The sequence below is a fragment of the Mugil cephalus genome, chromosome 2 (genome assembly GCF_022458985.1).
Source record: "Mugil cephalus isolate CIBA_MC_2020 chromosome 2, CIBA_Mcephalus_1.1, whole genome shotgun sequence".
In the NCBI taxonomy this organism is placed as follows: Eukaryota; Metazoa; Chordata; class Actinopteri; order Mugiliformes; family Mugilidae; genus Mugil; species Mugil cephalus.
Window position 1 is genome coordinate 14,843,815 of NC_061771.1, and position 23,542 is coordinate 14,867,356.

Here is a 23,542-nt window from a genome sequence, read left to right on the forward strand (position 1 = left end):
AGGTTGGGTGTACAAGTTTATGTTAAAGCTTTGGCCTATTTAGTTTTATGGTAAAATGTTTTTTCTCTTTGAGCTTAAACTGTAATTTCAAAGAAATTAAGTAAGGAGCCGAGATGTGTGTTTGCTTTTTTTGGAGGAACTACTAAGATGTAAATGTGACCACTGAGGCAGGTAGGGAAAAGTATTCATGCCCTTATCATTCCTAAGGAAGGTAACGCTGAAAAACACTGGTGAATTTCCAGAGACTGGACACTGACGTCATGGATGGATATAAATGAAGTGAACAATAAACTGGAAACGTCGGATAAGACAAGAAAAGCCCAAGTCGCCTCCACCCGCAGAGAAGACCATTTGTGACACTGTGGTTGCATGTGCAACCTTGTATGCTGTGATGTGGTGGAGTCACAGAGAGAGACAAAAAAAGACTGGGCAAACTGACCAAGAGGGCCAGCTCCATCCTGGGCCGTCCTCTGGACTCAGTGGAGCAGGTGGGGGAGACACGGATGTTGGCCAAACTGTCAAATATCAAGAACACCCCCTCTCACCCTCTGTAAGGAGACAGTTGGGACTTTAGGTAATTCCTTCAGTCAGAGATGGCTGCACCCACATTTTAATGTAGTTAATTTGCTAATATTAATTCATAATACTGTGCTTTAAGTACAAATCCTGCATTGAAATATCACTAGAGTAACAGTATAGCTGTATTGGAATATATTATTTTATTACTGTGACTGGTGGATTATTGTAGTTAGCAATGGATCAATGGATAGAATAGAATAGAATAGAATAGAATAGAATAGAATAGAATAGAATAGAATAGAATAGAATAGGGAAATTAAATACATAGAGGCAGAAAGGTAACAAGAATAAAGAGTGTACTGAGAAAAGATAAATAATAAGATAAAGATAGAATAGAATAAACAATGTACAAGTATTGGCATATATACAAAAGGTATTGAATTGCAACAAAATTAACTGGATTGTAACGAAAAGTATTGAATTGCAAAGAGACAGTGATTGTCAGATATTGCAAAGGGTTGTTCACAGTACAAAGTAGTGATAATATTAGTCATAGTAATATTGCACATGTTATGAGTGGAGCAGTCTGTCACAGGACCCTCCTGTCATCCACCTCCCTCACTGAGTTCAGGGAGCAGCCAGGACAGAGCTGGTCTTCCTGAAGACCTTGTCCAGCTTCTCCCTCTCCCTGTCTGTGATGCTCTTGTTCCAGCAAACCACTGCATACAGAATGACTGATGCCACTACAGAGTTATAGAAGGTAACGAATAAAGGTAATTGAACTTTTGCACAGCTCAGTCTTGAAATGTCCTTGTGTTATAAAGATTATCTGACTATATCGGATCACAAACAGTAGATTTGTTCATATTCTTAAGTGTAATCTCAAAGAACATGGATTATATGGAGGTTTTCCATCTACTTGTATTCAGGATAATGAAGCGATAACAGTCAGTACACTTACTTTAGCCTGGTTTTAAAATCAAAATCAAAATATTTTACTTTACAAGTGGACATATTGTACCGTAAGTTCTTGGAGATGGAGCCTAGTATCCATAAAGTCATGAAGTTATAATAATAATGAAAAAAAATAGCCAAACTACATGACTTGTAGTATTTTCAGCGTCTGTGGTTACAGACTAATGTATGGGCGCACAGGATGTGCCCGATTCAAGCTACGTGCAAGGCCGTGATTGTCAGACGCGTCGACCAATCACCGAACGCCTCTCGAACCTTAAGGGGCGCAACATGTAACAAAGCGTCTGATTGGCTGAGAGCCGCAGTGGCTGAACAAAGTGGAGATCGACTGCGCCGCTGCAGAGCCAGACACCGCTGCTGCTGTCGCTTCTTCAAGAGTCAGGTTAAAGTCTGCGTCTGCTCACAGGTCAGTGGGAACATTTAAAGCCTAAAAAAACTCAAACCGCCACGCGCAGACCGCGTTTGACTGTTTTATAGGCGATTCTGTTGAAGTCCGAGCCCAACGAGTGCTTTTGAAAGTGCTGCTTTTCCAATTTAATTGTTGCCCTAAATGCACAAGAACAAGCCGCGCTTTGTGTCTCTTCTTCCACCTCAATATCTGCGTTTCCGTTTATCTCATGATGTCGAGTTTCACAGTGCGCCCTGTCAGCGCCTTTAATCAGTACAGCTAAGTTTCTCTTTATATATGAGTGTGTGTGTGTGTGCGCGTGGGTGTGTGTGTTTTAAGAAACCTGTGAAGCTCTCGTTAGCAATGAAAATAGATATGGACACTTAGCATCAGATGATTAGATGTCGCGTGTGGAGTGATAGACTACTTTGTTTTGAAACTTTTTTTTATTTGTATATATGTATAATTTAATCTCCCTCTCCTCTCCTACGCTGTACAGTATCTGCCCAGCACAGGGACGCCATTGATAGTCAGTTAAATAAGATTACAGGGCGTTTTAAAGAGGAACAATGTAACTATTCTCATCTAGTGCTAATGGTGCCATCCATCCCGCCTATCGTTCCTGCTGGTCCCCTCCATCCAGTCCTCCTCAAACACACATCAGGAAGCCAGAGCCACACCAGCTGCATCTGACCACTGGTGTTTCATGTGTTTTCTCTCATCTCAACAAAAAGTGAAACTCCGCCTGCAGAGTTTTAGGTGTTTTTTTTCTGTCTTTGCTTTAGTCAACATTGCATCATGGCTCTGAAGTGCAGCAGTGTAGAATTTAAAATCGAACCACATCACAGTCTGGCCAGTTCATTAGGTACACTTGTGAAATTGATTCTGATACGTCATAGCTTCATGAAGGTTATGGTTTACTTAAAATAACCGGGAGAGCTGGTCCTTACACCGTGTTTTCACGGAGGTTTTGGAGGTTATGGTTTGTTGCACTGTTGATTGTTTTGTGCTGTACATGTATCTATAACTACCTTTGTTACGCTGTTTCAGCATGAACTGAATGTTATAACAGTCGTGAGTGAGAGTTTACTGTAGGACTTTTACACAGATGCACCCAACTAATCGTTTCTGGTGCTGAAATCTATCTGAGAGTTTGAAAAGTCCAATTTAAATATATTATTTTTATTTTAATTTTTTTTATTGACATCCGACCAAGCGCAGACAAATATCATTTTAAAAAGACACATTTCTGCCTCACTGCTACTTGCACTATTTCATTGCAGGCAACAGTTGCCAAGCAACCAGCCGAGACTCCAGAAAGATGCCAGGCCGAGAAATAGCCCAACATGCAATCTCCTGTAATTTTTACTGAGCTAAAGAGCAAAACTGTAGCTATTATTATTATTATTATTATTATTATTATTATTATTATTAACGTTCTGTTGCTTTGACCTGCTGCAGATTGTAGCTTTTCATAGTTGCCGCAGCGGTCACAGTCGGGAACATCTTCTCATCTGATGCTGGACGACAGAGCACATGAGCGTACGACGGAACATATGAAATCATTTCTAATCAAACTTTGTAACTGAGAAGGTCAATTTCCCGGGGAAGAGAGATCGAGGACAGAGAAGAGCTCAGGTACTGTAGTGGGCTATATTTCTATTTTAAAATGTCAGGTAGTTAGAGGTTATGTTTGTATCTGAGCCTAAATGTTTTTCTTTTTAAACCAACATCAAGTGGCGCAGGGAAAAAAAAAAAGAAAAGAAAAAAAAGATACCCTTTCACTTTCGCTCTGTAAACCTTGAGACATTAGGGGAACACCAGTTGCTCTGATCAAAGGCTCCTGTTGCTTCCTCTCAGACACAGACAGACGGTGGTCGGATACGTTATGAATGACTCCCAACCTGCTCTGTCACGAAGAAAGAGGCGTCCAGAGACCGGCCCGTGCAGACGTTCCACGTGTGCTTACTTGTCGTATCTTGTACGACGCGTGTCCGATTTGTGTCCTGCTCACTGAGGTTTCAGCCCAGTGAGTTGTCCGCGAGAGCACGTTTGCGCTGTACGAAATGTACTCGGTACCGAAGGCGTTTCATGGCAAACATCCTCAAAGAGGAATCCGTGGAATGCAGCTGGAGGGACTGATTGCTGTTATACTCCCATTTTCAGCCACGTTATTTTATGCTTTTTATTGGAAGCTTGTGTTTGAGGGACCCCAGAAGATACGTTCTAATGTACATCAGCATGCATAGCTTCAGTATTTGGTGCTTTTTACTGAATAAAAATAGGAAGTAACAAGGCCAGGAAGGGCGTGGAAGGAGACGTCGTGCAGCAAATCAAATCTGTGCCACTGCAGTGAGGACAGTAGTCTTGGTTTATGGTGCTCAGGATGCCCCTTAAACCCTGCGACATCAGGCTGTTTTGCCCGTGTGGTTCAGTCACATGAGTAACACTGCAGGCCGTGAACTGACCGTCCAAGATTCAATCATGTTTTTTCATCCATTCAGCACAGGAGCAGCTTTCATTAGATCAAACCCACGGATAATTTGTGGTTTTGTAACTCAGGATCAAGCCGCCATGCTGTTGTCACTCCGCCTCGGTCTTTGGAAAATACCAGTATTCTCGGTGTGTTTTGCCAGACAAAGGGCTGATGTTTACACAACAGTTTGCTCGGTGACATGTGGCCTTTAAGGCTGGAATTTCAGCTCAGAGCTCAGATGATTTAAAGTCGGTAAAAAAAAACAAAACGAAAAGACTTTTACTTATGCGAATGTCAGACTACAGCGATTGTGCCTGAATCATGTGAGACCAGCGAGTGATGCATTTGGGTTAATGGACCTCAAAGCATCATGCATGGAGTGTTAAGGGAGAACTAATTTACTGTGAATGCTCTTTCTTCAGACGAGTTTCTCATTGAGATGCCCCGGTACTGAGAGATCTGTATCTGGGCTAATCCGGGAATTTTTAAAATGATCACATCGGGATCCAGCTTCAGCCCAGCCTGATCTTTTGTATCTTTATTTATTTTAGGTCAGCCACGAACCAAAACCACGTCCCTGTAGCGCCATATCATTTTCTTCCTCTTCTGTTTTAATGGTGGTCAGCTAAACATGTCGGTCCGTTCACGCACTTTAGTCTGATAAAGTAAAATAAACTCAGTCAGAGAGCAAGTGTCAAATTATGCAGTGCGGTTATTTAAGATCATCTCCATACTCGATACTAAATGATCGGATACGTGCAAAATAATTGAGCTTTCATCCTCTTTAATGGTTCCGTGAACCGAGTGGGAAGCAGCAAACGTTTGCCAACTTAACGTACGTCCTGTAGTAAGTGTCTCTTATGTTAATGTGGGTGAAGCTGTTCTCAGAGGAAGAACACAAGCGGATAAACATCAGTCAATATAACGTTTCTATGTCAGTGATTTTTTTTTTTCCTTCATTTTCTGTGACCTATATTGTCATGTGCCGGGTATGTGACCTTTGTTCCACATCTCCAACCCCATCCTCCACACCCTCCCTCCCCCATACATCTCTCTGCTGCGCGCCCCACGTGACTACGAGTGTGTGGTTTCATGACGCGGCCCCGGACCTGCAGGTCTGAGCCTGGTTGTCTTGTGCTGCAAGGTCAGCCTTTGTGTCCTCAGGCTCTGTTAATGAACGTTGCCGGAGGAGGACGGACACAGGGAGATGCGTGAGCTTCGACAGCCGTCCAGTAGCCGTGACCGCGACTTGTTGCTGGCTCCTCGAAACCTGCTTTCAGAGGGCGTCACATCCTCCGTAGTAATCAAGAGAAACCGGACGCCAGTCACTTGCCTCGAGGCTTCCCAGCGCTGTGCTAGTTGTGAAGAATATACAGTATTGATTCGTCAGACGTTCATATTTGCCTCCCTGAGGCATGCTGTTTTAGAAGGCGTTGAATTATGAATGAGTTTTTTTTTTAAATTTTTTTTATGCAGAACAGCTACAGCAACAACAACAACCAGCTCCGATAAGTCAGTAACGCGCGGATGTCACATGTCAACGTTTATTACACTCTTACACACACGGACTCCATGGCAAACCAATATTTGTGTCTCGTCTCGTCTGTGAAGCAAGAACCGATTGTGACAGTGAAAAACCTCAGACATTAAACCTTATGTTGTAATATGTCTGATTCCCTGTCAGCAAGTTGGACATGGACAGGGTCTGAGTTAAGGTCAGAGAGGAAAAAAAAAAAAGAATAAAAAGTCTAGTTCCTCTTTCGTTAACTATAAGGAAATCTGTAACAGATTTGTGTTGACTTAATCTCTGACACTTACACACACGCTTACTTATCTTTTATCTTTCGTACCTCCATTAAACAGACCAAATGTTCTTGTTTATTGTCCACAGCCGAGAGATAGTTCAGACGCCCTTCACACACACACGTCTTACTTCTTACACGCTTTTCTCAATCGGCGTACGTAGTTTACCCTGATAACTGACAAATTATCCTCTTCAAAGCAAAGTCGGTTCATCACGAGATAATACTGCGCTATTGTATCGCTCGTCTCAAGTTGTGTAAAGCTGGTTTCATGGTGACATTTCATTTCCAAGGTGCCTGAAATACGCTTATGCTACGAACACGTGACATTTGTTCTGTTGATGATGCATGAAGGAGACGCGTTAATTGTTACTGTGTGTGTGTAGAAATACGTAAGACCGGATGGAATGAATGATCATAACACTGCATATGTTTGGTAGAAGTGCAACACGTGGCTTGTTTGGGGGTGAGGGGGGTAAAGTAATGAAACACTTGAAGCATTTTATCAGCTTTGACTCCAGTGTGATTTCTTTCCTGGTTTCCTTGGCTTCCTCCCACTTCGTTTACATTGTGGCCTATGCTGTTTGGGTGACATAACTTTCTGGGGGCACGGCCAAGAACGCTTCCTTCCGAGGGTAAAGACTTGGCTCTTCTGAGTTTGACCTCAAGTCACCACATGGAGAGATCTTTCCCTCATTCAGTGGATGAAAGTCCTTCTTACTACGTCTGCCATGTTTAATCCCTTCCTTTACACTTTCACTGTTGTGACTTAAAGAGTGACTAATAGTTTCAGCGTGCGTACCGCATTACTCAGATCAATACGGTGGCCGAAGAAGATCTGCTTCCGAGATTTGAAAGCAGCCGTCGGCTGGACGGGATTACGTTCTGTGTTGAAAGGCTTCGTGTGTTAATCCTCCATTGATAAGGCAGCAATAATGAGCTTAAAGAGTTCGACCTGGAGCTCAACGGCCCGAGCGGCTCAGCGTCCTTCTGCTTTTAGATATCTGTTCACTGTCCGTGCGCAGTCAAGAGGAACTAGAGCATATCAAGTAGACACTTCTTTTTTTTTTTTTTTTTTTTCTGGTAACTTCCTTCCTGTGGTTCGAGTGTCTCTTCTACGTGACGCCACGGCCGTGGTCTCCCCGCGAGCTGCAGGCTGCTGCCAGCTTGTCCTCATATTCTGTTATGTGTCAAATGAACCCTCTGGCCTGTCCGACACATTTTTCCAGTGTCTTGTGTTTGTGTGCGCTGGGGTGTGGGGTGACTGGTGAGCTGGCTCTGCCATTGGCTCGTCATCCTCCCAGGCCAAGTATGGAGAGTGGAGAAGGTGGTGGTTGTGTGGGTGGTGGGGGGGGGGGGGGTTGGTTGTAGGAGTACCTTTTGCCTCCAACAACTTTCAGCCAAGTACGACACCGCGGGCATCTTGTCCGTTGTCAGCCACCTGACACAAACATGTACTCTAAGAGGATTACTAACACCTACCCACTTGATCTGATGTTTTCGCTTTTTCTGAATGTTATGTAAAATGATTGGAACTAGTACTGGACGAAGCTGTGTTACAGTTACAACCATCGTGTCATTAATAGACAAGTCATTTGGCAGAACAATAAGGAAAATTCTGTTCCTCAAAAACTCTTCTCAGACAAAACAAGACGCTCGTAATAAAAACCTAAACCCATCGTTTAGAACTGAAGTGAAAAACAGGAATCAAAAGAATATTTGCAGATTAAACAATATAAGAATATGTTAAAGAAACTTTGTAAGTTTCACCAATATTTTTGTTACATTCCTGTTTTTCTTTTTAACCTTGTGATGAACACTTGACTCTAGTGTCAGAGTGTTTGGGCCGTTGTGTGTATCCGTGAAACCTGGTTAACATGAACCATGACAGGATTTTATTTGTATCTTCCGGCACTGTGTTGAAGCCGACTGTTACACGGTCCGTGTGTGAGTTTTTTCTTTCTCTACATTAACAGCTGATATCTGGGTTTTCAGCTCTTTGCTGTACCTGACATTCTGAAGTATCTCAGTGTAGACGCATTACGGACAGTTTCCATTTAACGCAGGACACTAAGATGTTAATGTATTGACTCGGTGTAAGTCGTAATCTCGCCATCTCCAAAGAATCCGTGGACGTGCCCGGGTTTGTGCGTGCGGCGGTGAGTCATCGTCGGTGTTGACATATTCCCTGCCGTGCAGGTCGATAAAGGGTGAATCCGTCAACATTCGTATCTCGTAGAACACACAGACCGGCTCGTAATTAATGTTTAATTGTTCGTCCGACCCGTTTGAAATGTCGGGACGCTCAGCAACGCAAGAACTGCACACAGTCCAGATAAGCTATGATAAGATGTTGGACGTCCGCTCTTGAATAAACGTCACTAAAGGCGGCTCATTCTGAATCGGCCTCTGATTAAATTTATGACCAAACTATTTTTTTTTACACTGCTGTGTTTTAAAAGGAAAAAAAAAAAATAAAAAAAATGAGAGAAAAGCCACATTAGATTATTTGTCTCAATCAACCTGTTGGTGGAGCCGGGCTCCTCTGAGTGGCTGCTGGTGTCTCATGCGTCTGTGTTTCTGTTTGAAAGGGGCGTGTTTCTGCTATTCATAGTTGTGAGAACCTCGGAGGTCTATTAGAGGTCAGTGTGAGTCCTTCTAATAGCAACTGCTGCAGCGCAGGGCCTTCCAGACAGACTATCTGCTGTGGACACACTCTCTCCAGCCTTTCTTCACATATACACACACACTGCAGAACTGTGAGTATATACAACGATCGTTTGTTGATAATCAATGCTAAACCTTTGGAAAAATCTGCTTAGCTCTCCTTGAGGTTGTCCTGGAGGTGACCCGGATCTCCACTCATAGTGGCTGTGGAGCGTTTGTGACGATTAATGTGGAATTATCTGTTTTTGTTGTATTTAGTTATTTTTCCCTAGAGGACAAATGACTGATAAACATTAATTCATCTCTAAGTACTTGGTGGATGGATGTTTAGTACAAAATAAACGTGCTAAAATTAGATTTTTTCTAATATATTTGTTATTTATAATTTAAAGTCGAAATTCGAAATCTGTGAAATATGACTAAAGACTTTCCTCCAGCGCTTTTGCCCCAGTTGGCAGCGGTCCCGTTTGTCATTTGCTTGGTGATAATAATAGAAGTAGGTGAGAAGTCAATTGTTACCTATGAGGTGTTTGTTCGCTTGTTCATTTACCTACAGCACTACCTTCCAAATTCAGAGGTGACCTCTGATGTGACCTGAACGGAGGAAAAACATGACTGTAGGACTTCGTTATTAATTCATGCACTTTTCTATTGAGATTTAATAATTAAAAGATCATTTCCACTGAGGTAGATTAGTCACCGTTCTTTCCAGCTTCGGGCTTTCCAGCTTCATCTTATTAACACACCATCCCATTCTGTTGTATTGAATTTCCACTAGAACCGAGTCGCACGTCCTCGACTTTGACCGGCGAGGTTTCAGCCCAGTGAGCTCATTCCTAAAACATCCCGAGCAGAAAGCGTCTCCTCACTCAATAAAACAAGTGATCCAGAGTCTGTGGCCGTGCCTTTATATCTCCACGGAGGCATTAGATCAGAAAATGTGTGTGTGTGTGGAGTCATATTTCCTTCCTGTCTCTTTGTTTCCAAGTGCACAGCTGTTGAATGGGATATCACATCTTCCTTTCCGCACGCAATATTTGGAGAAGAGCGAAACATAAACGTAGAAAAAGCCCATTCAACAATGCATTTATCAACCGTGCTAACTTTTGTCTGCACTTTAGCTCTAGGAATTTTTCAAGTAGAAAGTTTTTTTCCGAGCTCCTTATATTGAAGGACGTATTGCCGGGATCTTTAAAAACTAAGAAGCTTAAATTACGACGGATATTTCTTTGACATGTTTTAATTCCTGCAGACAGACCTTTTAAAGCCAAATAACTGTGGAGTGGTGGATCATCTGTCGGTGAATCACAGGGCTGATGAAACGCTGCTGCTGCTGCTGCGTCGCTCTGCCCTGAATGATTCAGCGTCAATCTATCCTTGAAGCTTTATTTTGGGTTTGCATGTCTCAGAGTTCTGCCAGAAACAAACAAAAGCTTTAGACAAGAGGTAATCCTTCAAAACAACCTGACCTTTCAAGGATCAAGCGTCCGAGGTTTAATGCCGGTGTCAAATCATGCATAAAACAGAACATCAACAAATGATGTCATCCGGCCAAGTAGCTGATACAGCCAGGGACCGCGCTGACTGACGCCAGGGAACCCAGTATTTATCAGGAATGTGTCCTCTTCTCCTGAAGCCTGGTCCAAAGTTTCCTTCTGTGAATGTGCTCAGCTATCCAGGTCATGGCATGTCAATTTATTCCTCAAATATTCCTTCTGTGTTTCTTGGCAGGGTCAGTGCAGAACAGCCATGCAGGCTCAGGAAGTCCTGAGACAGCTGCGGATCCCCGAGCTGGATGACGTCCGGCAGTACATGCGAGGCTTCCCCACCAACGCTCTCGTGGGCGTGGGCGCCTTCGCCGCCATCACGACCTACTGGTTGGCCACCCGGCCCAAGGCTCTCAAACCGCCCTGCGACCTCCGTGTACAATCACTGGAAGTGGCAGTAAGAGACGATATTCTTGGAACAGTTGCGGTTCCTTTTGTTAGAGGAAAAAATGAACTCTCTCCAGGAACTTGATTGCTAAAGGGCCTACCTCGTGTTTGAAGTTGGATTAATCTGTATTTGTGTTTATCGTATTATTACAGTTGTCCTTAGGTCAACCAGGAATTCTTAAAAGTACAGGTGTGGAGGAGTCATTGCTTTGTGTTCTGTTTTTTTTTCCCCCGTAGGGAGAAGCCAATGCAAGAAGATCTGTGCTTAACGACAGCGACGAGAACATAACACATTACTACAGCGACGCGTGCACAATGTATGAGGTGTTCCAGCGAGGCCTCAGAGTATCAAGTGAGTCAATCTCTGGTATCAGGTAAATGGGGAAACTCCCTGAGAGAACTGAAGGTGAAAGTGAGCTTTGTCTGTTTTGTTTTTTTGCAGATAACGGACCTTGTCTGGGGTCGAGGAAACCGGACCAGCCGTACGTGTGGCAGACTTACAGAGAGGTGAGAAGAGAGCCGCAAACATGTAAATGTGGAAAGTTTCCAAGTCTATTTGAAAGAATAACTTTTTTTTTTTTTTTTACCCAGGTGGCAGACAGAGCAGAGAACATCGGATCTGCCCTCCTTCACAAAGGACACTCTAAAACAGGAGACAAATACATCGGCATCTTCGCTCAGAACAGGCCAGAGGTGAAAATAAAAAAATAAAAAAATAAAATCCTTATTGAAGCTGTAATGGGGAGGCCAGTTACATAAACCCTGTAATCTGTGTTGAGTTAATGTAGCTTCCTCCATCTTTGTCATTACGGCTGCTACCTTTTTTAGAACATCTACCAGAACCAGACGGCTGCCATTAACACCAGATTTAAACGTTAACAAAAGACAAAAGATTTGATATAATGTCATAGATGTTCGTTCATATATAAACGTCCCTCAACTTTCAGATCAGATATAAAAGCATTTGAGACTTTTTGGGTCTAGTCTGTTGTTTAAGTAGTGAATGTTCAACATTGTGCACTCAAATAACCGAATAACAACCACACTGATAAGTTGTCTAGAATTTGAATTAATAGTGATGATGTGGTTTCGTTGCAGTGGACCATTTCAGAGATAGCCTGTTATACGTACTCGTTGGTGGCCGTCCCGCTGTACGACACACTCGGCACAGAGGCCATCGACTACATTATTGACAAAGGTAAAAGCAAAAAAAAAAAAAAAAAAACACACTAACCACACACCGCCCTGCAGCACTCTTGATCAAAATCACCTACAGTGTCAAAAAAAAAACATTCTGGTCCCGTCTGTTCCTCAGCCACCATCGCAACAGTGATCTGTGATGTACCCGAAAAGGCTCGGATGATCCTGGAGGTCGTCGGCGGAAAAGGGCGATCGGTGAAGACGATCGTCCTCATGGAGGATTTCGATGGTGACCTGGTGGCCCGGGGACAGGAGAGTGGTATCGAGATCCTGAGTTTGAAGGAGTTCGAGGTGAGAATCGCTCCAGTTGTTTATTGACGTTTGGAAAAGACTAAGTGTTTGAGTCGCACACGTCCACACACGTCTCCTTCTGGATGGATCTAAATGGAAAATGAGAACCTGACGTTCCAGAGATTATCTGTGCTTCCAGCACACATGTAAACAAACACACTGCATCTTCTGTATCTTTTCCAGGCCCTGGGTAAAGCCAACCACCAGAAACCACAGGTGAGTAAAAACACACCGCTCATCTGACCTGGTAACCACTTAATAAAATACTAAATTACTATAGTGAGAATATTTGTCTAATATTAGATCATTTTTATAAAAGTTGCTGCAGATACATTAGTGTGGATGTTTGATCTGATTACAGCCTCCCAAAAAAGAGGACCTCGCACTTATCTGCTTCACATCTGGAACCACAGGTAATTACAGGACTGTTGTGACTTCATACATGTGGCGAGTTCATTTCTGTACCTCGTGTATCATCCTAATTGTCTTCTTGTGTTTTCAGGAAACCCAAAAGGTGCCATGCTTACCCATGAAAATGTCGTCTCCAACACCGCAGCTTTCATTAAAATAACACAGGTAAACACACACACACCCGTCTCTAAAACGTGTCTAAATCTGAATGAACTTTGGTCCGAGCTTTCCGAGCGTCCATGTTTCCCACTGGCCAGACTGTGCGTTAAAGACCACAGACGGGGCTTTGTCTTTGTCTGCATTTAATATAATTTAAAGAAGTGATTGAACAGATGGGGCAGAGATGGGCTTTCCTTGTGAGGCGGCTGGATTCTCACGAGATTTGTGAGATCATGAGACAGTCCGCCTCGCTAGGCATCACGATATACACACACATGGCTGAACTATACTTAAGTTTCTGTTCAGTGAAACTAAACTGGATTTGAAAGTACACGGGAACTGGAAAGCACAGTTTGTTTTATGCACCCATTTATTCGCAAAAATGAAATGGATGGAACCATGACGCTGTTTGATGGGTCTTGCTTTAAATCTGACTCTTTCATCCCATGTGCATTCTCCTGTCCTCGCTCCGCCTTGGTCCTCTGTCCGTCCTCCCTGTGCGCTGGTGTCCAGGGCATACTGAAGGCCAACAATAAAGATGTGCTCATCTCCTTCCTGCCTTTGGCCCACATGTTTGAGAGGGTGGTGGAGGTACAGTAGACCGGGTTTGACGTGCAAACGTGCATGTGCTTTGTTTTGTGTGTTCTCCACAGGTACACTGCATGCTGTCGCTCCATGACGTTCATATATCCTACCTCCCTCTTGCTCACATGTTTGAGAGAGTTGTACAGGTATGTCGTTGACTTACTAAACCATTAGGTTTGAATGCAGTGGTATTATAGGTTTTGATGCCAGAAATCTGGAAATCCTGACGGCACCGATGCTGCATCTGCTTTTAATTGATTCCAACGTCTGCAAATGTAAGGCTAGGAAATAAAAATGATGAATATTGTTTGAATACAGACAGAAATAAATATGCTGACGCCTTCAAGAGGTTTGGCTATGGAAGAAATGTGAACTGTGCAAAATATAGCTGCGGGGTTTAATAACAAACACCGGCTGTGCAGTGTCTAACACAACAACAATGCCCCCGTGTGGTCATTAAATAATTTGTGCAGGCTGGAAACTGGAGTAACGTTTCTACTTTTCCCCTCGTCAGAGCGTCGTCCTCGTCCACGGGGCTCGAATCGGCTACTTCCAAGGAGACATTCGACTCTTGATGGACGATCTGAAGGCGCTGCAGCCGACGATCTTCCCTGTCGTGCCGCGTCTCCTCAACCGCATGTTCGATAAGGTCAGGCGCAGCATTTGTTTTTTTGTGTTGTTTAGTTTTTATTCTGAGGTGAAAGCCACACGAGTCGTTCCTCTGACCTGCTGCCGTGTTTGGTGTTTAATGTAAAAACGCAGCGATCCTCATTCGCCTGCAGGTATTTAGTCAAGCCAACACGCCGCTGAAAAGGTGGCTGCTCGACTTCGCCTTCAAGAGGAAAGAGGCCGAACTCAAAAACGGAGTTGTCAGACAGGACAGCATGTGGGACAAGCTCATCTTCAGAAAAGTTCAGGTAAACAGAAAAGGTTTCATGCTTTAAATGAAACTTTTGACGTACTTTGAATGAGCAGGGGTGTTAGAGAACAAGTTTGTTTCGTACTTCGCAGGCGAGTCTGGGCGGTCGTGTGAGACTCATGATTACAGGAGCAGCCCCAGTGTCTCCGACCATCCTCACTTTCCTACGAGCAGCTCTGGGCTGCCAGGTGAGACACATCTACACACATCTCACACACACCAGCTGCAATAACAGCTTTTATGTCACTAATAACGTCCGTGCTTTCCAGTTTTACGAAGGCTACGGACAGACTGAATGTACGGCCGGGTGCAACATGACGATGCCTGGGGACTGGACAGCAGGTGAAGCATCCAATTACTGCTCGCAAAGATCATTCAGATGTACTTTAAGAGATGTGATGGAGTGTGTGTGGACGGCAACCATGCTTTGACCCATGACACCAGAACGATACCATTGTGTTCTCAGGTCACGTCGGGCCTCCTCTGCCCTGTAACTATGTTAAACTGGTGGACGTGGCGGAAATGAATTACCTGGCAGCCAATGGAGAAGGAGAGGTGAGGGGGGGATTTAGTTTTATCTGTGATGCAGCAGTTTTTAACCAGTCTCTTCAAGACACAAAACCAGTAGTGAATCTGTCCTTAAATAAACTGTTCATTTCTTCTGTTTTTACTGTGAAGATTAAGAGTTTCTGTCTACGGTACATTCAACAAATCACGGGATAGTTTTTAAAATAAAAAGGGGTGATCTCTCTCCTTTGGACAACTAAATAAAAATACAACAGCAGCCTTTACGGGACAGTGTTTCATCATTATCTACAGCAATGCAACAGGACCATGTGACTTTTTACTTAAAAAAAACACACTGAGTTAATGTAAATCATGATGAGTCAAATCGTTCACTTACAGTAATTTACAAACTAAAAAGAATAAAAATTCGGGGGTGAATTCTATTTTATTTGTAATCTCTGTCTCTTTAGGTGTGTGTCAAAGGACCAAATGTATTCCAGGGATACCTGAAAGACCCGGACAAAACAGCTGAGGCCATCGACAAGGATGGATGGCTGCACACAGGAGACATTGGGAAGTGGCTTCCAGTAAGTTAAAAACAGGCCGACTTGCTCTACTATTCGTCCTGTTAAGGCTTTAAACTTAAACTTTCCCCTCTGGTTTGTTGCAGAACGGCTGCCTGAAGATCGTTGACAGGAAGAAGCACATTTTCAAGCTGGCGCAAGGAGAGTACATCGCCCCAGAGAAAATAGAAACGGCTTATAGTCGCAGTGATCCAGTGGCACAGATATTTGTTCATGGGGACAGCTTACAGGTCAGTACTTTAACACCATCTACATTAATACTGGTCATGCAGTTTGTAGCTTTCCATCCTAATTTTACCGGTGTTGTATTTTTAAGGCATGCCTGGTGGGGATAGTGGTTCCTGATCCAGACTTTTTACCCATTTGGGCCAAGAAAAAGGGGTTTGAAGGATCTTACTCTGATCTGTGCAAGAACAAGGTCAGTCTTGTTACCATCAGTCTCTCTACATACAGCTCACACGTCTCTCTGCCCGTCTAACACATTTTTCTACCTGTCTTTAGGATGTGAAGAAGGCCATTTTGGAGGATATCCTGAGCTTGGGCAAAGAATTTGGACTCAAGACTTTTGAACAGGTGACTGGTGAAAATATCAAACCATGAAGCCGTCATTCAAACTACTTATTACCTTCAAGTTAAAGCTGAAAGCACGAATAGACAAACTATTTTCTAAATTAAATTTGTTCATTGACACATTAGATACAGACGGTCATTTATGACGATACTTTTCTTGGGTTTCATTTGAAGCAAACTTGATCTCTGGACATTTTGTTTTTCACTATTTTGGACCAAAATTACTATTCAAGAAAACAAATATGAAGATTGAATGAAGTGTAAAGATGATGGGATGACAGGTCATGAGATTGAGAGAGCTCAGGCTTTGAGATGCATCGTGTATGGCGTTATTAAAAGGTTGGACGACTCAAAGACTTTTTCTTTATGCTCACTCTGGAGGTTTGGGACCGGATTTTGTGAAGCATCTTGAGCCAATTTGTATTGTTATTGATGCTATATAATATCTATGATCATATTAGTATTTAGAATAATTATTGGATTACTGTATATTATTAGGTATTTAGACGTTACCTAGGTAACCAGACGCTGGAATGACTATAGAGCAATGGGTGAAACCCAGATGAACTTAAAAACAATAACTAGTCACAGCCTTGCTCCAGCTGTCCTTCTCATTCATTCTCGTTTCTCCACTGCAGGTGAGAGACATTGCCTTACACACCGAGATGTTTTCCGTCCAAAACGGTCTGCTGACCCCCACCCTGAAGGCCAAGAGGACAGAGCTTCGCAACCGGTTCAGAGAACAGATCGATGAACTTTACGCCAGGATTAAGATGTGAGCTGTGGGAAGGTGACGGTCGTTCAGAGCACACAGCCAGAAACAAACTGTTTGCTCCGGAGGATCTTTCACTTTATTTCTTTTCTTTTTTTAAATTATGTGGAGGTTGTTTTGTTTTTTGTTTTTTTGTTTTTTTTAAAAGATGAACTGGATAATGAACAGATTGAGTATGCGTCAGCCCCTGATTTGGTTAGAAATTGTACTGCTACAGTCCTGCCGGTGAAGAATATCTGACATCGTGTTACTGATTTCCAAGAATAAGGGTTAAATCTCAAATGTGACTTGCTGATACCGTTACTGCCTTTAACTCTGCCTACTTCATGATCAGATCAAAGCTTAACATTTCAGTTTAAAAGAAATCCTATAAAATACTTTTACAACAGTGACAAGTATTAGCTATTTATATGCCAAGATATTTAAAGTTTTGGTGATGTATTTAAGTCGGTTTGTACTTGTGTAAATAGTAGATCTGCTGGAAAAGTTTATTTCTATGGACAATACCTTGTCTGGTAGTTAAATTCCCTGCATTCCCAAGTTTCTCAGTGCTGCCGACTGAAGGACTGACGTTACAAACCTGTTCCAGCGCTGAATTAACAGCCTAATGGGAATCATGTTGCTTGAAGGATTTTGTGGTTTGCGTTTGTTAATGCATGTAAAATACTGATTGTTGCTACACTGCACGCGCACACACGCACACACACACACACACACACACACACACACACACAAACAGTGCCTCCATTCAGAAGCCCTTTTACATTTCAGTGCCACGGGTTGCTGGATATAACTGCACACCAGTCAGTTGTACATTTCAGACAAACACTGGGGTTACGGTTACTTTCTAAGAAGGTTGTTCCAAGTCCTTCACTGATGGTCCATAAAAAAAAAAAGAATTACCAGTCTTCATTTCAGCTGCTCTACAAAAGCGACGTTGAGACAGAGACATCCTCATTTCAAGCGCTCCGTGACATGTACAAGAAGCCATATTAGCTTTTTAACGACTCCTGTGAAAAGGGGCAAAGGTGCGGTTTTATGCTACGATAGAAAATATAGAACCTGTATTTGTTGCCTGTACCAAATAAATATTTTCTTCCAAAACATTTAATCTTTTTTTTTAATAGAATGCATGAATATGTATATCGGAAAACCTTATATTGTCATAATAATCATTTATTAACCTGTATTTAAACTTTTTTGTTAAAGTAATTTAACATTTAAAGTGTTTTGCCATATTCATTTTCTGTTTATACACCTCTGTGTAGTTTTAGATGTCCACACATCATAAAAAAAATACTAAAACTTTTACCTACTTACAAATGACATTAATCCCTGAATAAAAACAGGCCGCAAGTGCTACCAGTACCTTTGATGCTGCACAACACAAACCCTCATCCTCTGCTAGGAGTCAAACTCTCTCACACATGAAAGCAGAGCCTGGTCCGAGATCTCCTCTCCGTTTTGCTCAAAGTCTTGCAGGCTCTCCAGAAAGTCTTGGTCATCTGGTTCATCTCCCCACCCATCAGGAGTCTCCTCGTCCCCCTCTGCACACACTCTGCTCTGTGGGGTCTGGCTTGGAGCCTGGCTGGGTTCAATGTTGCCGGCGTCGTCCATTAAGTACGCCTGGTCCTCCTCGTCCTGTCGGCAAACGGAAGACACGGTCACTCGCTGCTGTGAACGACTGCGTCTTTGATCTTTAACAGAAAAACTGTCAAATTTTCTGGTAAATTTCGCTGAGTCGAGGTAAATTGAACTAACCAGCGTCAAGATGTAGCTGATACAGATCTCTTGTGGCAGTGGGTAACCTGTAACAATATGATATCACTAATGCGCAATATATTATTTTACAGACAGATTGTGTTTACTGACATTATTTAAATATTCACCGATCAGGCATAACATTATGACTAATGTTGGGTCCTAGGAGACGAGGGGAGGGATCTCTTTAAGATGTTTTTAACGTTTTTTTGAGTTGTTCCTTAACTCCATCCTGCTGGGGACGGCTGCTGCCCTCAAGGAGTGTCAGTGCTATAAGACGGGGGTGGTGCCAGGTCTGGTTTAGGTCTAAGTAATAACCTCCCAAATGCCAGGTCCTAAACTTCCCCAGCAGAACATTGAATTGTTCAATGTTATTCACTTCTCCTGGTCATAATGTTGTGGCTGATCGGTGTAGTCATGACCTACTCGAGGACCTGAAGCTCCTGCAGTCAGGATCGTGGCACTTCTGGTACCACATCTCCTCTTTGAAATCCACAACAATCCTACAGGATGAGGAGAGATGAGACTCAGTCAGAGGGAAGGACGAGAGCCCCGGACCTGGACCTGAAAGACGCCGTACGTACATGATGTTGTTGCTTTTATGAAACCGGCCCGCGTTTTCACACCAGCGGTATTTGGCGATGTCATAGACGAGGAGCTGGTCCGCAGCAAAGTAGTTCCATCGTCTTATACCTGAGTTTATATGAGACAGTGAAAGTCAGCCACCCTGATGTCATGACAGTCTCACAACAGAAGTATGTTTATATAAAAATAAATCCGATTTTGTTTTTCCACTGCAGCAGCCAAACACTTACTTCCTTGTATCCCGTCCTTCCTGACAACCGTCAATACGAAGCTGTCCACTTCTTGGTGAGGAGACGTCAAGCAGCCAGAAAGTGCATCTGTCGGTAATGAACAGAAGAAAAAAAAGGCTCATGTTGAAAACGAGGTCAAACTAGTGATGGTATGTGTCTAAAATGCAGAAATTAAGAGAAGCCGTCTGTCTCAGTTCAGCCTTCACCTGGGTTTGAAGCTGATCCCAGCTGGCAGTGAAGTGACGAGGTTTTGGGTTCATTTGTGTCCGGGACGTCCCACGTAAGAATCCTCTGACCTGTGAAACTAACAATAAACAGGAATAAGAGCTGACGAGTTCATTTGAGAAAAAAAAAACAAAAAACAGAAAGACACAGAAAACTGAATGAAAGTCGTCCAGTACCTCACGTTACACACCAAGGACGCCAAGAACACGCTCTCCTCTGCAGACATACCCTTCTCAGGTTTGGGAACGAACTGGTTGTCTTCGGCTACAGTGAATGCAGCGTTCTTGCCCACTTTTGAAGACTTGTAAAGGCGAAAATTTCTGTTCTTTGTGTAGACGCCTGTTTGAAGAGATTTAAACTTCAATAAGAATCCAAAGACACACAGAGGCAAAGTTAAGGAACGTTATTAAATATACTGTACAAAGGATAAGTCTCACACTGACCATTAAATGATCAAACTCAAACGAAATAATAGCAGTAATGGAGACTAATGAGTCCTGGTTGAAAGTCTGTGAGGTTTTTTAAATGTCTATGGAGTGAATGAAGTGATGAGGAGAGAGTGAAGAAGGGAAACAAGTGGAGTAGAAAGTCATGTAGGCTACAAACAGATCATATGATTGGGACCTTTAACACACCTGACAGATCTAACTAACAACTAGATTCATTTAGATCTCATAAAATTATCTCATAAAGTGACTTCTGAAGCCAGATATCAAAGAACTGTGTAATGTATCTCTCACTGTGAGGAAGGCATCATTCAGACAAGGATTAAAGCAAACCAATCCAGATGTACGTGAGGATAAACAGTGACTCATCAAAGGCTCTGGTTCCTCTTACCGAGATCAACAAACAGAGCGTCTTGGCCGTCCTTGTTTTTCACCTGGAGGAAGCTGAGGTCTCTTTCTTCCAGCTTACGCCTCTTTGTCCCTGGGCTCCCGCCTGGCTTTGCCGACTTCCCCTCAGACACAGGACGCATTCCACTGTCAGTAAAACATTAAGAAAAGTGACTAAAAGAGATGACGGCAGGTTAAAGTGAAAAATTTATTTTCAAAGTTCTGAAAAGCAAACCTCGTTTCAGTGTTTTCTGCCACTGGACTCTTCTCATTATCCGCACAGTGTTTGGCTTTGTTCAGGACGGGCTGAAGGATCGCATGGATGAACCTACCTAAAAAAAGATTGAGACAGAATGTGTCACTACTCAGTTTGAACATGAACAAAAAAATAAAGAAATCAGCGCCCGTGTAAGTGTGAACGTACCGACGTGTATGTTGTCTTTGAAAGCTGCTTTTTCGAGGCAGAAGATAAGATGTCGACTGAATTTGTCTTCCGTGCTGGAGTCAAGATTGAGGACATTCTTCACAGAGCATTCGATCCCGTACACTTCCATTAACCGGTCGCAGACGTACTGTCAACACAAAAACCACGTGGACATATCCCACGTGTTCAGAAACGCCAAGCGACGAGGTAAACACCACATTATCTATCGGTTTTTCCCAGGGTGGCGATGTACCCTACCTGGATAAACAAAGACACCATAGTTGTCCCGTCAGACCCTTTGTTTGAAGGCTTGTGGAACTCCAAGTCAAAGTAAAGCTTACACACAGCAGACTCTGGTATCACCTCATAGCAGTGCATCAAGGACTGAGTGTAGGTCCTTTAAAAAAAATAAATAAAATAAAGATACGATAGGTGGCATCAATGCACATTATCTTCTCCAAAACAAAAGACACAGTCATGTCTCATTTTGAAATGCAGGGCTGACACGTACCTGTAATAGTGCCACAGCTCACTGTAACTTGTAACCAGGTAAACCCTCTGACCCAAGGATGTCTTTTCTTTTTCAAGTGCAAAAACATGTACAGCCTAAAAAAAAAAAATCACAAATGTGAGAAACTCCTCCCCTGTACAAATTAATAAGGAATCTTTTATTTTATTTTTTTACCTCTTTGCAGCTCTGCGCGAAGCTGATTGCCATGTTTTGTCGAGGGAACAGTTTCCAGACGGAGGAGGGCTGGCACGGCCACAGTCGAGGTTTGTATCGTGTCGTCAGAGGGTTCGTTTGGAACGACTGAGCGAGCTGCTCCACCTTCTTCATTCTGTCTCCCCACTTCCTCATCCTCAAGTGCTTATGTGCGGTACCTTATATGCAATCCACCGTGGCTTGCAGGGCGACTCTTTAGAAAAGTGGATGTGTGATCTTTTTGTTTGCAGCCTGCAGAATATAAGGACATAAACGAGTCAGTACAGTTTAACACCGTCACAAACTGCACCTTTAGAAATTATTAGAAAGCTCAAAAATTTTCATAAACAAGAGGCTCAGGCTGAAATAAAAAAGAAGTACCTAATGCCTAAAAGTAAATTTCCAATATGAGCTCACACAATAAAAATACCAATCAGCCACAACATTAAAACCACTGGGTGGAGAAGTAAAGACTTCAGTATTCATTCAGCTGGCATCCACTTTTTATCAAACATACTATATCAAGACTTAACATTAACTTTTTAAACGTCTGTCCAAAATCACAAAAGTCTTCAAAGATGTTGATTTGTTGCACTCAGATTTCAGCTCCATCACAAAACTATAATAACAATGTGTGACTATATACTTCCCCCTTCATCAGTGTCACCCAAAACATTAGTAGGTGCTGAAGCTTCCTTCACACAGGTGAGAAACACAGCTACTTTGTTTTCTACTTAGAAAAAGTAAAGTCTTATGACTTTCCAGGTTTATTATTGAGATGCTTATCATCATAGTTTAAATCCAAAGTCTAGCGGTACCAGTGACATTATTGTGGGTGCAGATCTGTAATCAGAATATAATAAGTAAAATATGACAAAAGAGAGTAAAAATAAAACGCATCTGGGTCATTGGTCACTTGTGTCTTTAAAGTCATAACGTAACAATAAGATCTTGAACATAGAGTGAATACTTCTGCTAAGGTAGACTATTGTTGTGTGTTGTTGTGGGACTGAAAACATGAATCAGCTGATCCATTCAGACCTCCTCCACGCCCACACCAGCACACAAACCACATTTTCAGTGCAGCACATTCGTGTTTTATTTATTTATTTATTTATTGATTGATTGATTACGGACCGGATGTTTTAACTATGTATCTGAACACTTCTCCTACCGTCGTAAACTTGGTACACCGGTGCAGTTTTAATGAGTTTTAATAAAGTCTCCTCTCTCTCCTCTAAGTCAGCCGTTGCCTAGCTACGTAACTTCAACGCTGACTAAAGCTCCGTCCTTATGATTCTCGGTCTGTTTAAGTTCAACAATAAAACACTCGATATTACCGCTGTGCCTCCGTCAAACGCGACACTCCACTCAGTCACCTGATGAAAGATGAGGAAAAAAACACGCACTCGACTTCCCGGCGCGTCTCTCTCCTTTTTACTTTTTTTTGGCGCGCATGGAACCGGAAACGACGTAGTTTGTTTCCTGTAACAAAATAAAAGATGTGACAAACTTGGAGCGGTAATGCTCCAATGCTAGTGGACAAAATTACAAACTGTAACTGTGATGATATTAGTTCCTACGATTGATTCCTACTATAATAGGAACAAAGCATAGTATATAATAATAATAATAATAATAATAATAATAATAATAATAATAATAATAATAATAATAATAATAATAATAATTTCCTATTTTGTTTACAGATTCAAAATGCTGCCGTCGGAACTTGTGGAGAATATGTCGAGTTTTTCATTTGAACATCGCATTCTTTATCAAAGTATTTTTTTTTCTTATAACACAATATGATATTATTTTACCTCTCACCACAGCCTTTGCTGTTTCCCATAGTTTGCTTGCTGAAATTCCAGACGTTTTTACTGATTTTCGTGATAGATTTTCATTGTTTGAAATAGTCCAGAAATGATTTGTAATGATTTGTTGAAGCACGATCTAGTGGGAGGGCGAGGTTGGAGTTCTGCTAAAATTGTAATATGAGCGTGATCAGAGATGATAATC

At 42.4% G+C, this 23,542-nt stretch overlaps 2 protein-coding genes across 6 annotated transcripts; one reads left to right on the forward strand and one right to left on the reverse strand.

Annotated features, from left to right (window-relative positions):
• Window positions 1–1,778: 1,778 nt before the first annotated feature.
• Window positions 1,779–17,863, forward strand: acsl1a (acyl-CoA synthetase long chain family member 1a). Of its 3 annotated transcripts, none has more exons than XM_047578451.1 (21): window positions 1,779–1,900; window positions 10,559–10,771; window positions 10,999–11,113; window positions 11,204–11,268; window positions 11,353–11,454; window positions 11,860–11,959; window positions 12,077–12,252; window positions 12,436–12,468; window positions 12,614–12,665; window positions 12,755–12,828; window positions 13,336–13,413; window positions 13,922–14,056; window positions 14,190–14,324; window positions 14,419–14,514; window positions 14,596–14,668; window positions 14,793–14,881; window positions 15,304–15,420; window positions 15,504–15,647; window positions 15,734–15,835; window positions 15,919–15,990; window positions 16,626–17,863. In XM_047578451.1, exons 2-21 carry the CDS (start codon window positions 10,577–10,579, stop codon window positions 16,764–16,766), a joined length of 2,094 nt encoding a protein of 697 aa, XP_047434407.1. In that variant the 5' UTR covers window positions 1,779–1,900; window positions 10,559–10,576; the 3' UTR covers window positions 16,767–17,863. The 3 variants fall into 3 exon arrangements, with proteins under 3 accessions (XP_047434407.1, XP_047434405.1, XP_047434406.1); XM_047578449.1 differs by lacking the exon at window positions 1,779–1,900 and adding an exon at window positions 8,768–8,919; XM_047578450.1 differs by lacking the exons at window positions 1,779–1,900; window positions 13,336–13,413 and adding exons at window positions 8,768–8,919; window positions 13,476–13,553.
• Window positions 16,832–22,990, reverse strand: primpol (primase and polymerase (DNA-directed)). Of its 3 annotated transcripts, none has more exons than XM_047578452.1 (14): window positions 22,861–22,990; window positions 21,503–21,772; window positions 21,329–21,423; window positions 21,076–21,214; window positions 20,818–20,965; window positions 20,629–20,725; window positions 20,398–20,540; window positions 19,737–19,899; window positions 19,542–19,639; window positions 19,336–19,422; window positions 19,105–19,213; window positions 18,947–19,023; window positions 18,521–18,567; window positions 16,832–18,400 (listed from the first exon to the last, which is right to left on the reverse strand). In XM_047578452.1, exons 2-14 carry the CDS (start codon window positions 21,674–21,676, stop codon window positions 18,164–18,166), a joined length of 1,614 nt encoding a protein of 537 aa, XP_047434408.1. In that variant the 5' UTR covers window positions 21,677–21,772; window positions 22,861–22,990; the 3' UTR covers window positions 16,832–18,163. The 3 variants fall into 3 exon arrangements, with proteins under 3 accessions (XP_047434408.1, XP_047434409.1, XP_047434410.1); XM_047578453.1 differs by having other exon boundaries at window positions 22,900–22,959; XM_047578454.1 differs by having other exon boundaries at window positions 22,930–22,950.
• Between the last annotated feature and the right edge of the window lie 552 nt (window positions 22,991–23,542).